Source organism: Oncorhynchus keta, chromosome 34, assembly GCF_023373465.1.
Source record: "Oncorhynchus keta strain PuntledgeMale-10-30-2019 chromosome 34, Oket_V2, whole genome shotgun sequence".
Taxonomy (NCBI): Eukaryota; Metazoa; Chordata; class Actinopteri; order Salmoniformes; family Salmonidae; genus Oncorhynchus; species Oncorhynchus keta.
In genome coordinates this window covers 68,012,626-68,026,936 of record NC_068454.1, presented here as the reverse complement: position 1 = coordinate 68,026,936, position 14,311 = coordinate 68,012,626, and the positions used below count along the sequence as shown (strand labels likewise).

The following is a 14,311-nucleotide window of genomic DNA, read 5'->3' as shown; positions in this document are numbered from 1 at the left end:
GCATCCAACCCAGAAGCCAGCCGCACCAATGTGTCGGAGGAAACACTGTGCACCTGGCAATCTTGGTTAGCGTGCACTACGCCCGGCCCACCACAGGAGTCGCTGGTGTGCGATGAGACAAGGATATCCCTACTGGTCAAACCCTCCCTAACGACGCTATGCCAATTGTGCGTCGCCCCACGGACCTCCCGGTCGCGGATGGTTACGACAGAGCCTGGGCGCAAACCCAGAGTCTCTGGTGGCACAGCTGGCACTGCACTACAGCACCCTTAACCACTGCGCCACCCGGGAGGCCTGGAATGTCATAAATTGACATTGTCTTCCCGGGATTGTTTCTCATCCAGGCATCACACGCGGTGTTGATGTGCATCTTTAGTGGCCCGTAGACAGACCTGTCTAAGGGTTGAACCCGACAAGAGCAATGGGGTGGGAATTACAGCATAATTATGCCATTTTCTTTGGCATAATTGAGTCCGTCACTGGACAGAAGAGACTCGTGGTTTTGTCCAAAAGGAGTGAAAAGGGCTTTTCCTTTGAGCACTTCGTATGCTCAATGAAATGTTTCAGGAAGTCAACCAAATGCACATATTTCATCCACCCAGTGGGATTTGCCAATCCTTTGCTGCCAGATGGCCTGTTTATCAGGAATTGTTTCGAAGAAGTTGACACAGGGAATATAAAATATGGAGGTATATATTCCCTGTGGCTGAGACAGCACAGGCCAGTGTGACGAGGGTTCCCCTATACAGAAAAATATAAAATTGATTAAATAAATTAATCCAATCAGATTAATTGACACAGACATGGTGGCATATCAGAATATCATGAACCAAGAGGTTTTGAGTTCAAATCCCAGGTGAGGACGTTGGATAATAATTACTGTAAAAATGAACATACACAGTGTGATCATATATGTCAATGTGTATCAAATATGCAAGTTGAAAACATTGTATGGTAACAGTGCTGTGTGTGTAACTACACTGGACAAAAATATAAATGCAACAATTTCAAAGATTCTACTCAGTTACAGTTCATATAAGGAAATCAGTCAATTGAAATGAATTCATTAGGCCCTAAACCATTGTTTTCACTGGAAATACAGACCTACATCTCCTACATCTGATCACATAACTTTTTAAAAAAAATTGGGGTGTGGATCAGAAAAACAGCCCGTATCTGGTGTGACCACCATTTTGGCTGGTGTAGGGTGTCATTGTAAATAAGAATGTGTTCTTTAACTGACTTGCCTAGTTAAATAAAGATTCAAAAAAACTAACCATCTACGGACTCACCAATGGTATACATAAATGGGCGTTTTCTAATATCAAGGAACGCCCACCTTAAGAAACGCCCCGAATTGCGGTCTGCAATTACTTCATATTGCACTTCTCCGCTGATTCGAGAAAATTGTAATGTGCGTGTGCTGTGCGTGATTACGTACAATTAAGGTAGTCATCACGTTAACAGGCTAAATACGCTAGACTTACTACGCTGCTTTTTGTGAAGGAGGAAAACAGACGGGTGAGTTTAATTTAACATTTCTCGCTATGCAGCTCATTTAGATAAACGTGTATGATTTAAGGTCAATGTAATATTTAACAATACAAGAGGCGCACAATGACCGATAAATCTAACATGCGAAATTACAGTCTCGGCTAAGAGAGAGACGTGACGAACTCTGGCTTTCTTTGTCGACCGAGAACGGCAAGCTAACGTCAGCTAGCTACGTTGTCAGTCCTAGATACAACATGTCTCGTTGTTTTTATTCCTCCTGGGGGTGGGTAACGTTAGTTCAAATCAAAGTTAGCAGACTAGCTAACGTCCGTTTTTACATTTTCAATGCGAATAACACCGTCACCGAAAATATCTAAATATTGTGGTCGTAGTTCCTTACGATAATGTTATGTAAATGAGAATGCTGTTGAGTTTGCTAGCTCGGAGATTAGCCAACGTTAGTTAGATAACGTTACATGGCTAACGGTGGTTTATCCTCGAAGGAAGAAGGGGAAAAAAACTGCTGTTAACGTTTGCTGTCTTCCGTTTTTGGTAGGACTATATCACGATATTTTTTTTCCACGGCGCAAATTTTAACGAAGCAGACTCGACTCTTTGGTCCTTTTAATAACCTGTATGTAAAATAGTTAGCTATAGCTTGGAAAATAAAATATTACACTGGGTAATAAGTGACACTGGATGACATAATGTTTTGTAACATTAGGGCTGTTTTCCAAAATAAGCTAAATCTGCTTAATGTTTTGTTTCCTTGCCACGATACTAACGAGTATCGCGATACAGGTCCTGTCAGTTAGCTAGCTCACATACTGATCATACTGCTCACGTCGCTTGCCTGCAAAATCAATTCAGACATGCATGTCAAGGGCCTCCTGAGTGGCGCAGTGGTCTAAAGCAGTGATAGCTGTGCCACTAGAGATTCTGGGTTTAAGTCCAGGCTCTGTCGCAGCAGGCTGTGACCGGAGACCCATGGGGCGGTGAACAATGTGCCTAGCGTCGTTAGGGGCAGCGATGTCCTTGTCCCATTGCACACTAGTGACTCTTGTGGTGAGCTGGGAGCAGTGCACGCTGACATGGTCGCCAGGTGTACAGTTTCAAAGAATCAGTGTGGCTTGGTTGTGTTTCGGAGGATGCACGGCTCTCGACTTTCACCTCTCACAAGTTCGTACGGGAGTTGCAGCGACGAGAAGAGATTATAACTACCAATTGGTTACCACGAAATTGGGGAGGAAAAAGGGTAACAAAATAATCTGTTAATAAATCATTGCATCCACACTGCTTGCACAGGTCAACGAGTGTCTGCGTAGCCAGGCGATAAAATAGAACTTACATGCTGATCAAACCAGTTGCGTACGCGAGCTTTGCAAAATACATGTACACGTTATTCAATCATTGCACCCACACTGCTCGGGTGCACCTGCGTGACCAGGCGCTAAAATAGTATAATTGGTCCTATTTGGGTGAATTGAAGATGAACTTAGGTCCAAACTTCAGTCGGTTGCAGTAATGAGCCTCAAGTTGGTTGCCAACTGCCATATAAGGGCCAAAATGTAATTGTTAACCGGTCTAGGAACGGGGTTCCGCTAGCTCGCCAACAGCCAATGAAATTGCAGGGCGCAAATTCAATCAATAGAAATGTCATAATTATAATTTCTCAAACATACAAATATTAGACAACATTTTAAAGATAAAATTCTTGGTAATCCAACCACAGTGTCTGATTTCAAAAAGGCTTTTCGGCGAAAGCAGAACATATAATTGTTAGGTCAGCAACTAGTCACAGAAACCATACAGCTATTTTCCAACCAAAGAGAGGAGTCACAAAAAGCAGAAATAGAGATTAAATTAATCACTAACCTTTGATATTCTTTATCAGATGACACTCCTGGGACAACATGTTACACAATACATATATGTTTTGTTCAATCAAGTTCATATTTATATCCAAAAACCTTAGTTTACATTTGGCTTTGCCTCCAAAACATCCTGTGAATTTGCACAGAAATACTCATAATTAACATTGATAAAAGATACAAGTTATTCACAGAATTAAAGACATACTTCTACTTAATGCAACCGCTGTGTCATATTTTTTTTTAACTTTATGGAAAAAGCAAACCATGCAATAATCAATGAGTACGGCGCTCAGACTAAAACAACCCAAAAAGATGTCCGCTGTGTTGAAGTCAACAAGAACAACAAGTCAAATAGCATTATAAATATTCACTTACCTTTAATCTTCATCAGAATGCACTCCCAGGAATCCCAGTTCCACAAATGTTTGATTTGTTCGATAGTTAATATATGTCCAAATATCTCCTTTTTGTTAGCACGTTTAGCACAGTAATCCAAATGCATGACGCGCGATCACTAGCAGCAGACAAAGTCAAAAATTTCCGTTACAGTCCGTAGAAACATGTAAAACGAAGTATAGAATCAATCTTTAGGATGTTTTTAAATATCTACAAACCTCAGATTTCCCACTTCCTGGTTGGATTTTTCTCAGGTTTTTTCCTACCATATGAGTTCTGTTATACTCACAGACATCATTCAAACAGTTTTAGAAACTTTGGAGTATTTTCTATCCAAATCTACTATACTATGCATATATTAGCAACTGGGACTGGGTAGCAGGCAGCTTACTCTGGACACGCTTTTCATCCAAACGTGAAAATGCTGCCTCCTAGCCCAAACAGGTTAACTAGCTAGTGTATCGGTCATTTCATGATGACCGACATGGTGACCGATTTCATTTAGTTGAAAATAATCAAATATAAATAGTATTTCAATTATCTGAAAACAATTTACTTGTCATTCCCGTATTGTTTACTTTCCCGGAATCGTAAGTTCATCTATTGATTTAAAAAATTATTTGTGTTAACCTTTGTTTCCTTTTGGCAGTGAGACATTTGAACAACCACCAATAAGCCTAATGCTACATTGGCAACATTAGCAGATATTACAGTAAGTAGCTACTACAGAATCTCTGCCTGTCCTGTGTGTAGCTAAATAAACTGCTTTAACTTGTTCAGTGTATTGGTTGAATTAATTTGACAACTATGATGCTCGTAGTTCACATTAACATCCTTTTCTGTGTCTCTTTGCCCCCCACCCCCCAAAGTAGTTCCTAAGGATGGCTAGCTGTGGTGAGGTTGACCACACTGTGAGCTTGCTCCCATCCAGTAAGAAGGGGAGTGGTGACTCTGCCTGCTCTGTTTCCAGTGGCTCATCACCTGCCCTGTCTGTCCCAGAATGTGCCATTTGCCTGCAGAGCTGTGTCCACCCTGTCCAGCTACCCTGCCGCCATGTCTTCTGCTTCCTGTGTGTGAAAGGGGCGTCCTGGCAGAGCAAGCGCTGTGCTCTCTGTAGACAGGAGGTTCCCGAGGACTTCCTGGAGCACCCCACTCTGCTGTCCCCCGAAGAGCTTAAGACCGGAGGGTGGGGTGCCACAGGGGACAATGCCTGGTACTATGAGGGGAGGAATGGCTGGTGGCAGTATGACGAAAGGACCAGTCGTGAGCTGGAGGACGCTTTCTCCAAGGGCAAGAAGACGGCTGAGATGCTGATAGCCGGGTTCCTGTACGTGGCCGACCTGGAGAACATGGTGCAGTACCGGCGCAATGAGCACGGCCGCCGCCGCAAGATAAAACGGGACATTGTGGACATCCCCAAGAAAGGGGTGGCGGGCCTCCGTCTGGACACCGAGGGTGGCACGCAGGGGTCCGCTGCGGCAGGGAGAGGGAACTCTGCAGACGGGGCTGATACTTCAGCAGCCGCAGTGCAGCAGGCTGCAGCATCTCCAGCTACCTCCACAGTCCTGTCTGCTCCTGCCAGGCCTCCTACCTCTCTGGGGGGCCAGCCTGGCAGCCTGACCAGCCCCTCCCTGGAGGACACCCTGGCCCTGCTCCACATCAGTCCCACAGATGCGCCAGAGAGGGCTGAGGTTGGGGAGGGAGAGGAGGGGGAAGAAGAGGCCACTGCTACACCCTCCATGTCATCTGGTCCTAACACCTCTGTGGATGGTTCTGGGGACTGGAGCGACGATGAGGGTGATGGGGAGGCAGTGGATCCCCGGGAGCAGAGACTGCGTTTGGGGGAGAGCCCAGAGGACAGGTCCCCCCCTGGGGCTGAGGCCTCCAGCAGCAGTAGTGTGAGGTCGCGAAGGCCTGACGGCCAGTGTACTGAAGTGTGAGCTCGACTCATCTTGAACCTCTGCAGCTAACATTGTCAGTTAATATAGGACTCTGAAACCGACTCAAACCAACCCCGCATATAACTGTCTCAAGGCAAGGAGATGCTCATTATATTAGACTTTAAAGATGAAAATTAACCCCCTTAAAATGAGTGATAATCTACATTTACTGGTGGGCCTTGGGAGCAAAGTCTTTCCCCATACAACTTGTTAATTGAGCGTTGAGTTGTTTCGTGTAAGTTGTTTGAACGGTCCCTTGTCTCCAGACTGTGTGTGTGATGCAGCCGTGTTGAAAGTTGGAGACTTTTTTTATTTTAAGAGACATGGGGTGGCAGGTAGCCTAGTGGTTAGAGCATTGGACCAGTAACCGGAAGGTTGCAAGATCGAATCCCCGAGCTGACAAGGTACAAATCTGTCATTCTGCCCCTGAACAAGGCAGGTAACAACTGTTCCTAGGCAGTCATTGAAAATAAGAGCAAATTCTTAACTGACTTGCCTAGTTAAATAAAGGTTAAATTAAAAATGCATTTAGCTGAATGGGGTTGCAGCCTTTTACCAGCTAGTTGTTTTGATCGGATCAGTGGTTGTTTTTCTCTCTGCAGCAGCTTGGTGTGTTGCGCTCTAGGCTGCTCCAAAATGATTAACACCATGCTCCATGACCTCTCTGATCAAAGTCAGACATTTTAATTTAAGTTGCTGATTATTCATCTGAAATGCTAGTCTGTTTCATAACGTGTGCATGTGTTTTAAGAGGGGTTGGTTTCTTAAACACTACTGGTGAGGAGGAGGACTGGTGTTTTAGATTTTAGTTTGATTAACTGTTTTAAAATGTTTTCCCTCTGGTTGTAAATTCTATTGTGTTATTACTATGACGGTAAGAGAAGTGCAACGGTTGCTAAGTGGTTTGCTGGCTGTCTCCAGCAAAACCATTTGAAGTTTTAAATGTGTTTATTTCTTACCAGCTTACTGTCAATGTCATCTGGTCAGCTCCATTTTACTGTCATTAAGAACCTTTATGTAATGATATTTGGTTTGTAATCTTTTGTTACATGGTTTGTAATTTTAAATAAAATGTGTGTATTCATCAACCCAAAAGGTTGATATGGGAAGTATTGTTTTTGTTGAAAAGACAAGCTTGTCACATACCAACACGACTAGCCAACACGACTAGCGACATGCAAGAAAAGAAATAAGCTCTCTTGTATCAAATCTGGTCACAATGCATTTTTTCCTGATATTTCTCATGTGACGACTCGACGTGTGTGTGTATATATACACACAAGTATGTGGACACCTGCTGACAGGTGTCTAAAATCGAGCACACAGCCATGTGTTCTCCATAGACAAACATTGTCATTAGAATTGTCTTACTGAAGAGCTTAGTGACTTTCAATTTGGGACTGTCATAGGATGCCACCTTTCCAACAAGTCAGTTGGTTAAATGTCTACCCTGCTAGAGCTGCCTCGGTAAACAGTAAGTGCTGCCATTGTGAAGTGGAAACATATAGGAGCAACAACGGCTCAGCCACAAAGTGGTAGGCCACACAAGCTCACGAAACTGGATGCCTGAAGTGTGTAAAAATTCTGTCCTAGGTTGCAGCACTCACTAATGAGTTCTAAACTACTGCTGGAAGCAATGTCAGCACTAACTTGGACGCTTCATTAAATGGGTTTCTATGGCTGAGCAGCGACACAAAGGTCTACTTCCTGTTTCAGTATGACAAACTAAAGTCCATACAGAAATGGTTTGTTGAGATTGGTGTGGAAGAACTTGACTGGCCTGCACAGAGCCCTGACCTCAACTCCATCAAACACCTGTGGGAGGTATTGGAACGCTGACTGTGAGCCAAGGCAATTCGCCCAACCTCACTAATGCTCTTGTGGCTGAACGGAAGTAAGTCCTGCAGCAATGTTCCAACATCTAGTGAAATCCTTCCTAGAGGAGTGGAGGCTGTTACAGCAGCAAAGGGGGGACCAACACTGTATTAATGCCCATGATTTTGGACGAGCAGGTGTCCACATACTTTTGGAACATGTCGTGTACCTCACCACTTGCTAATATCATGCACCCGCTGCTCCTGCCCTGCACAGGTCCACTTGGTGCAGTGTAGCGTACCTACTTCAACAGGTTCCAACCCTCTGAATTCATCTCACACCCTGGTTTGATATTCTGATCACGTATCTGTAAGCAACACCAAAGCCTGGTGTTTGTCCAGGAAACACATGACCGTTGTAAAGGGACGGGAGAGGAAGACAAAAGGCCTGGTGGTGTGCATACAAAATGGCACTCTATTCCCTATTTAGTGCACTACCCTTGACCAGGGCCCACTATCTAGGGAATATGGTGCCATTTGGGACATGCCCCTAGCGGTGTGTTATCCAGAGACCTGACAGCCGGGTTCACAACATAGTGAAGCTTGATCTATCAGGGAGGGAAAAGGAGCGGCTGACTAACCTAGATCTATGCAGCAGGACAAACAATGTTTCATTGTTAGATTATTCAGGATTCACATGCATTGAAAATTGTAGTAGTAAGACCACTATGTGTGTTTCTGTTTTATACAAAAACCTTGTCAGTTTCAATTTGTGGTATTCCACAAAGTACAATACAAGCAAGAACATCAGGGATGTTATTCACATCAACAGCAATAGAAAGCATTTTGAAAGTGATTTTACTTTGATTTGTCATAAAATGTTGTACTGTATCTTATATGAGTTATATATTATTTGCAGCCTATTTCCTTTATAGTGCACTACTTTTGACCAGGGCTGATAGGACTCCAGCCTATTTCCTTTATAGTGCACTACTTTTGACCAGGGCTGATAGGACTCTGGTCAAAAGTAGCACACCATACAGTAAATAGGGTACCATTTGTAAAGCATTCAATGTCATGGCAATATTAAAGCTCTTATCTAAAGTATGTACACCACCACAGAGCTGTAAAGGATATTATTCTGGGTCAGTCTCCAAAGCTGTTCACTGACCTGCCTCTGGAAGAGCATCACGTTCTCACACTTACACATATCTTGAGGGGAGGGTTTCTCTGTTCACAGACAGACACCGTATGGATTGTCTTTTAGGAACAGACTGACACAGATCAAGTGCAATACAATTATTAATTCCCAGAGCCTCACAATATACTGTACAATGATAGGCCTCCAATTGTATGGTTGCTGTTGTACTTCATAAAATCACCTGCAGGTGGCAGAGATGTACAGCATTTTTCCCCTGAACATTAAGTACTTACTGGCTCCTCAATAAATATTTCCTGAAATGCAGTGCATGAGAGAAAATCACACATTTTAAACTGGGTGGTTCGAGCCCTGAATGCTGATTGGCTGACAGCTGTGGTATATCAGAGGTATACCACGGGTACAACAAAAAAATGTGTATGTAATCCTCTAATTACATTGGTAACCAGTTTATAATAGCATTAAGTCACCTCGGGGGTTTGTGGTATATGGTCGATATACCACGGCTAAGAACCGCCCTTAGCCGTGGTATATTGGCCATATTCTTATGTACGACGCAATGCGGAGTGCATAGGAACCACCCTTAGCCGTGGTATATTAGCCATATTCTTATGTAGAGACACAATGCGGAGTGCATAGGAACCAACCTTAGCCATGGTATATTGGCCATATACCACACCCCTTCAGGCCTTATTGCTTAAGTATAAAAAATGATATGGAAGTCTATAAGCACCACCTTCATAAACAATCAGATTAGTTTTAAGACTTTAGATGGGGTTAGGGGCATTTTTGTTTTAGTATTTGTATTTATAGATTTGATCATTTATTCAAGATGAGACAATTTGTGCACTGCAGGAAAAGTGTGAGAAATAATGAATCATGTGTAGCTGTGATGGATCTTTAATAAGAAAGTTATTTTAGAGTGTGTTTTATTCATTGGGTACCTTTACATATCCGTGACTTCAATTTCCCTGAGCTCCTCTTCGATGGCTTTACCAACACCAAGTGCATATATCGTGATACCTGGGGGCGGGGAAGCAGGTCAAAGGTCAGAAGGAAGTGGATGAATGACTCCTTTAAGAGAAGATGGTACTCTATTAAAGGCTATTTAAATGGCTCTGCAATCAGATCAAGTTCAGCAAACACGATGTAAGAAACCGTACCGGCATCCTTTGCCTTAGTGGCCCATTTCGACACATCATCCTGGGATCGTCCGTCGGTGAACACAATACTGACCCGTGGCATGTCGGGCCTGGCCCCCTCCTTGGCAGAGAAGCTGTACTCAAACATGTGACGCAGGGCAGCGCCCTTCATGGATCTTCTGCCTATGTACTGCATCCGTGACACGGCCCTGTTGATGTCCCGGCCTGAGGTCTACTGACCCAGGATGAACTCTGTGCGGACCTTACTGGAGTACTGCAGCAGCCCCACGTGGGTGCCCGTGCCGGACACGTCCAGAGAGTACACAATGCTGTTCACAAACTGCTTGGCAAGGTCAAAGTTGGCCGGCCCCAGGCTCTTAGAACCGTCAATTACAAATACCAGATCCATCACTCCATCGGAACACTCTGCCTCTGCCGTATTAGAGACAAATAGTGGTGAGTCGTCACGACACCCCAAATAAACTATACCATGGCAAGACAGCAGCAGAATGTACTAGCCTACATTAATAACTGGCTCATTTTACAATAATGGCCCAACATTATGAGGACCTACCTATGTGCAGGTCAGGGGCGCAACTTTGGTTTTAGAGTGGGGGGGGACATATTATTATTTTTATCCAGTCGGATAAACACTCCAAACAGCCTACCTGGCTGCTTAGAGGCGTCCACATGGTCCTAAAGCACACAATTGCATCGTTTTCTATCACATTTCAATGATAGAACTGGGGGGGACAAAAATGCAATTTCAGAATGTGCGGGGGGACAAGTCCCCCGTCCCCAGTGAAAGTTGCACCCCTGGTGCAGGTCAAATTCAAATAGTAATAAGGATCATTCTCATTAATAATGGAAATGTGTGTTCTCTACTCTACTCCAGGCTTCATGGTACCAAATACATAGTCATTTTAATGCAACATTGGGTAATAATGTGCATGAATATCCATCTACCTATCGAGGACTACTCTTACTTCCTTCATGACATGTGCCTGTCACTGTCAAACGGTATGGAATATTCCTCTTAATCCAGGAAAAGAACACCCTGGACTAGAGGGAGCATCAGGATTAACCATGACCTCATAATCACAACTCACAATTTATGTAACATATAAATACCAGGATGGAAAAACACTCAGTCACAGTCAGACCCATAACAAAAGAGGAAGTTAGGTGTATATTTGAAGGCAGTCTAACTTCACCTCAGTCACATAAGCATTAATGCGTAACATTCATTCTAACATACCAATTCAGAGGGATGTGAATCCATTGGGCCAAAACAGCATTATGCATAGAGAAGATCCTCTTATTACTGTGCAATGTCCAAAAGATCTGTTACCACACAGCTGATAGGAAGACATGGAAGCAGGCCATTGACTAACTCTGGCAGGTTCTGTTATCAGGTCTGAGTTGGTAGCCTTCTCGACATCTACACACAAATGAATCTTCAGTGTTCACACAGTCATGCTAACACCCATGGTTACCAAGGGAACATGGATCGAGCTCTGCCGTGAGTAAAAGTGATCAGACCCAGTTGTTGAGGTCAATAAGCAAGACTTGCTAGTATGTTGAAATCTAAGTAAAATGTTGAATACAAATTCTATTTCTGCGTATTAGGTGAGACTGAGATACAGAAAAACAGAAAAATTAATCTTCAGTGTTCACACACTCGTGTTCACACCCTCGTGTTCACACCCGTGGTCGCCAAGAGCACAGTGGTCAATCTCTGAGAAGTATTAGTCACATCGGGTACAGAGATAGAAACAAGGCAGGAGAGAGAAAGGGACAACGCATGCTAATATTCTTTCAGGGAAGTAACACTTCTACACTGTTACATAGAAATATAACAGTGACTCACATATTCACTACATTCAACAAATAAAAACATTACAAATGTTTTCCTCAACACTGCCCACGCAGTGAGCACAGCACTCTGTTGCTGAGTCCTCCAGGGACTGATATTTTGAATTAACAGTTTCTGATTGCTTTATTTGTTAGATTAAATATATTTTAAACCATTTTTAGAGGTGTACTGACACTTCTATCTCAGGAGGGGGAGGTTGAGTACAGTATTGTTAATAGCACAGTTACACAGTTCATATAACCAGAGGAGTGATGAACTTACTGCTGCAGGTCTTGCCATCGCGGTTGAAAACATAGCCGCTCGTGCATCTACAGACGTAGGACTCAGGAGAGTTGACACAGTCATGCTGACAGCCATGGTTCCCCGGGTCACAGTAATCTATTCCAGGGGGGGAAAGGTAGAGACACACATCGATGGGCTTGAATTCATACATTATTCTCAGGATGTCAAAAAGAGAATAGGTGCCTTTAATTTGAAATGTTCTTTATTTCCTGTAATACCAGTTGTTTCTGCCTATTTTTTTAAGCACTTACAGATTATATTATATTGTATGTCTCATTATATTGTACTGTATGTTCCATTATATTGTACTGTATGTTCCATTATATTGTACTGTATGTTCCATTATATTGTACTGTATGTCCATTATATTGTACTGTGTGTCTCAGTATATTATACTGTATGGTCTCATTATACTGTACTGTATGTCCATTATATGGTACTTTATATTCCATTATATTGTACTGTATGTCCATTATATTATACTGTATGTCTCATTATATTGTACTGTATGTCCATTATATTGTACTGTATGTCTCATTATATTGTACTGTATGTCCATTATATTGTACTGTATGTCTCAGTATATTATACTGTATGTCTCATTATACTGTACTGTATGTCCATTATATGGTACTTTATATTCCATTATATTGTACTGTATGTCCATTATATTATACTGTATGTCTCATTATATTGTACTGTATGTCCATTATATTATACTATATGTCTCATATTGTACTGTATGTCCATTATATTATACTATATGTCTCATTATATTATACTGTATGTCCATTATATTATACTGTATGTCTCATTACATTGTACTGTATGTCCATTATATTGTACTCTAGGTCCCATTATATTCCACTATCTTCCATTGTATTTGTATTTATTACTCTTCCTCAGGTCCAAATTGTGAAGGGACCTCTGGTGGCATGTCTTGTGGGGTTTGCATGGGTGTCCGAGCTGTGTGCTAGAAGTTTAAACAGACAGCTCGGTGCATTCAGCATGTCAACACTTCTTACAAAAACAAGTAGTGATGAAGTCAATCTCTCTTCTGCTTTGAGCCATGAGAGATTTACATGCATATTATTAATGTTAGCATTTATAAGCCAGCCGTGCTGCCCTGTTCTGAGACAATTGTAATTTTCGGAGGTCCCTCATTGTGGCGCCTGACCACACAACTGAATAGTAGTCCGGGTGTGACAATACTAGAACCTGTAGGACCTGCATTGTTGATAGTATTGATTGTGACACAAACCACAATATTTAGCTAGCACCACATTTCCTTTAGTACCAGTAATCTCTGCTGGTCTTACCCACTGAGTTGGACTGGATGGCCGAGTCATTGCGTCCTCCGTACAGAACGGATGGTCTGGGACGGCGTCTGTCTCTGTGGTCCACTCGGACTGAATCGCAGCAGAGCAGGCAAAAGAGCCTGAGGGCCAGAGACCTCATCCTTGACCAGGGGGACCCACAGACGGATGGACAGACAGACAGCAGCTGGTAAAACAATTGCAGAGACAACCAACTCAACCTCCAGTCCTGAGGATGAGTGTACAACAACAAACACAAACACTGCCCGTCACTGACAGGAATCAATTTCACCTCCTGCCTGCCTGAAACCACAGCTTCAAATTTCACCTCATTAACCCAGAATGGTTGCCATGTCATAGCCGCACAGTACGATTAGGCCTGTGTCCCAAATGGCACACTATTGCCTATAATGGTCAAAAGTAGTGCACTTTATAGGGAAAATGGTGCCATTTAAGACGCAACAACAGCTACAATGTATACAACACATTCTAGACCTAAGCTACCAGTGAGGGAGGTCCACAATCTAATATAAGAACATGCACCAGTTCCCTTCAGTTTATGAACTGAAATGTAACATTGGCTGCTCCTGGGTGTCTTCCCACAGAGTTATTAATACATGGAACAAAACTCCACTCTGAGTTGAGATGTTTAGGTGCTACAGGTGGTTTGCAGTGATTTAAAGCGGTCTATAATACACAGCAGACTGTTCCTCTGTCAGTTCTCTGTTATCACTCCCATAGACCCCTACATACACCCTGCTGCTACACTCAACACACAGGCAGCTGTTGACTGTACGGGCCATTCTTTAAGACATCCAGTAGTTGTGTTCCATGGCTTTAAAAGACATAGCCATGCCCATCCTAGAACACATACAGTATGTTCTATTTAACTAGGCAAGTCAGTTAAGAACAAATTCTTAGTTACAATGACAGCCCAAACCTGGGCCAATTGTGCACCGCCCTATTTGAGTCCCAGTCACGGCTGGTTGTGATACAGCCTGGATTTGAACCAGGTTGT

At 43.0% G+C, this 14,311-nt stretch overlaps 1 protein-coding gene and 1 pseudogene across 2 annotated transcripts; one reads left to right on the top strand and one right to left on the bottom strand.

Moving 5' to 3' along the window:
• Positions 1-1,413: 1,413 nt before the first annotated feature.
• Positions 1,414-6,813, top strand: LOC118367736 (E3 ubiquitin-protein ligase rnf146-like). Of its 2 annotated transcripts, none has more exons than XM_035751367.2 (3): positions 1,414-1,521; positions 4,414-4,476; positions 4,637-6,813. In XM_035751367.2, the coding sequence occupies exon 3, from the start codon at positions 4,646-4,648 to the stop codon at positions 5,702-5,704; it is 1,059 nt and encodes a 352-aa protein (XP_035607260.1). In that variant the 5' UTR covers positions 1,414-1,521; positions 4,414-4,476; positions 4,637-4,645; the 3' UTR covers positions 5,705-6,813. The 2 variants fall into 2 exon arrangements, with proteins under 2 accessions (XP_035607260.1, XP_035607259.1); XM_035751366.2 differs by having other exon boundaries at positions 4,634-6,813.
• Positions 6,814-9,570: 2,757 nt separating this feature from the next.
• Positions 9,571-13,476, bottom strand: LOC118367748 (matrilin-4-like; annotated as a pseudogene).
• Positions 13,477-14,311: the final 835 nt, after the last annotated feature.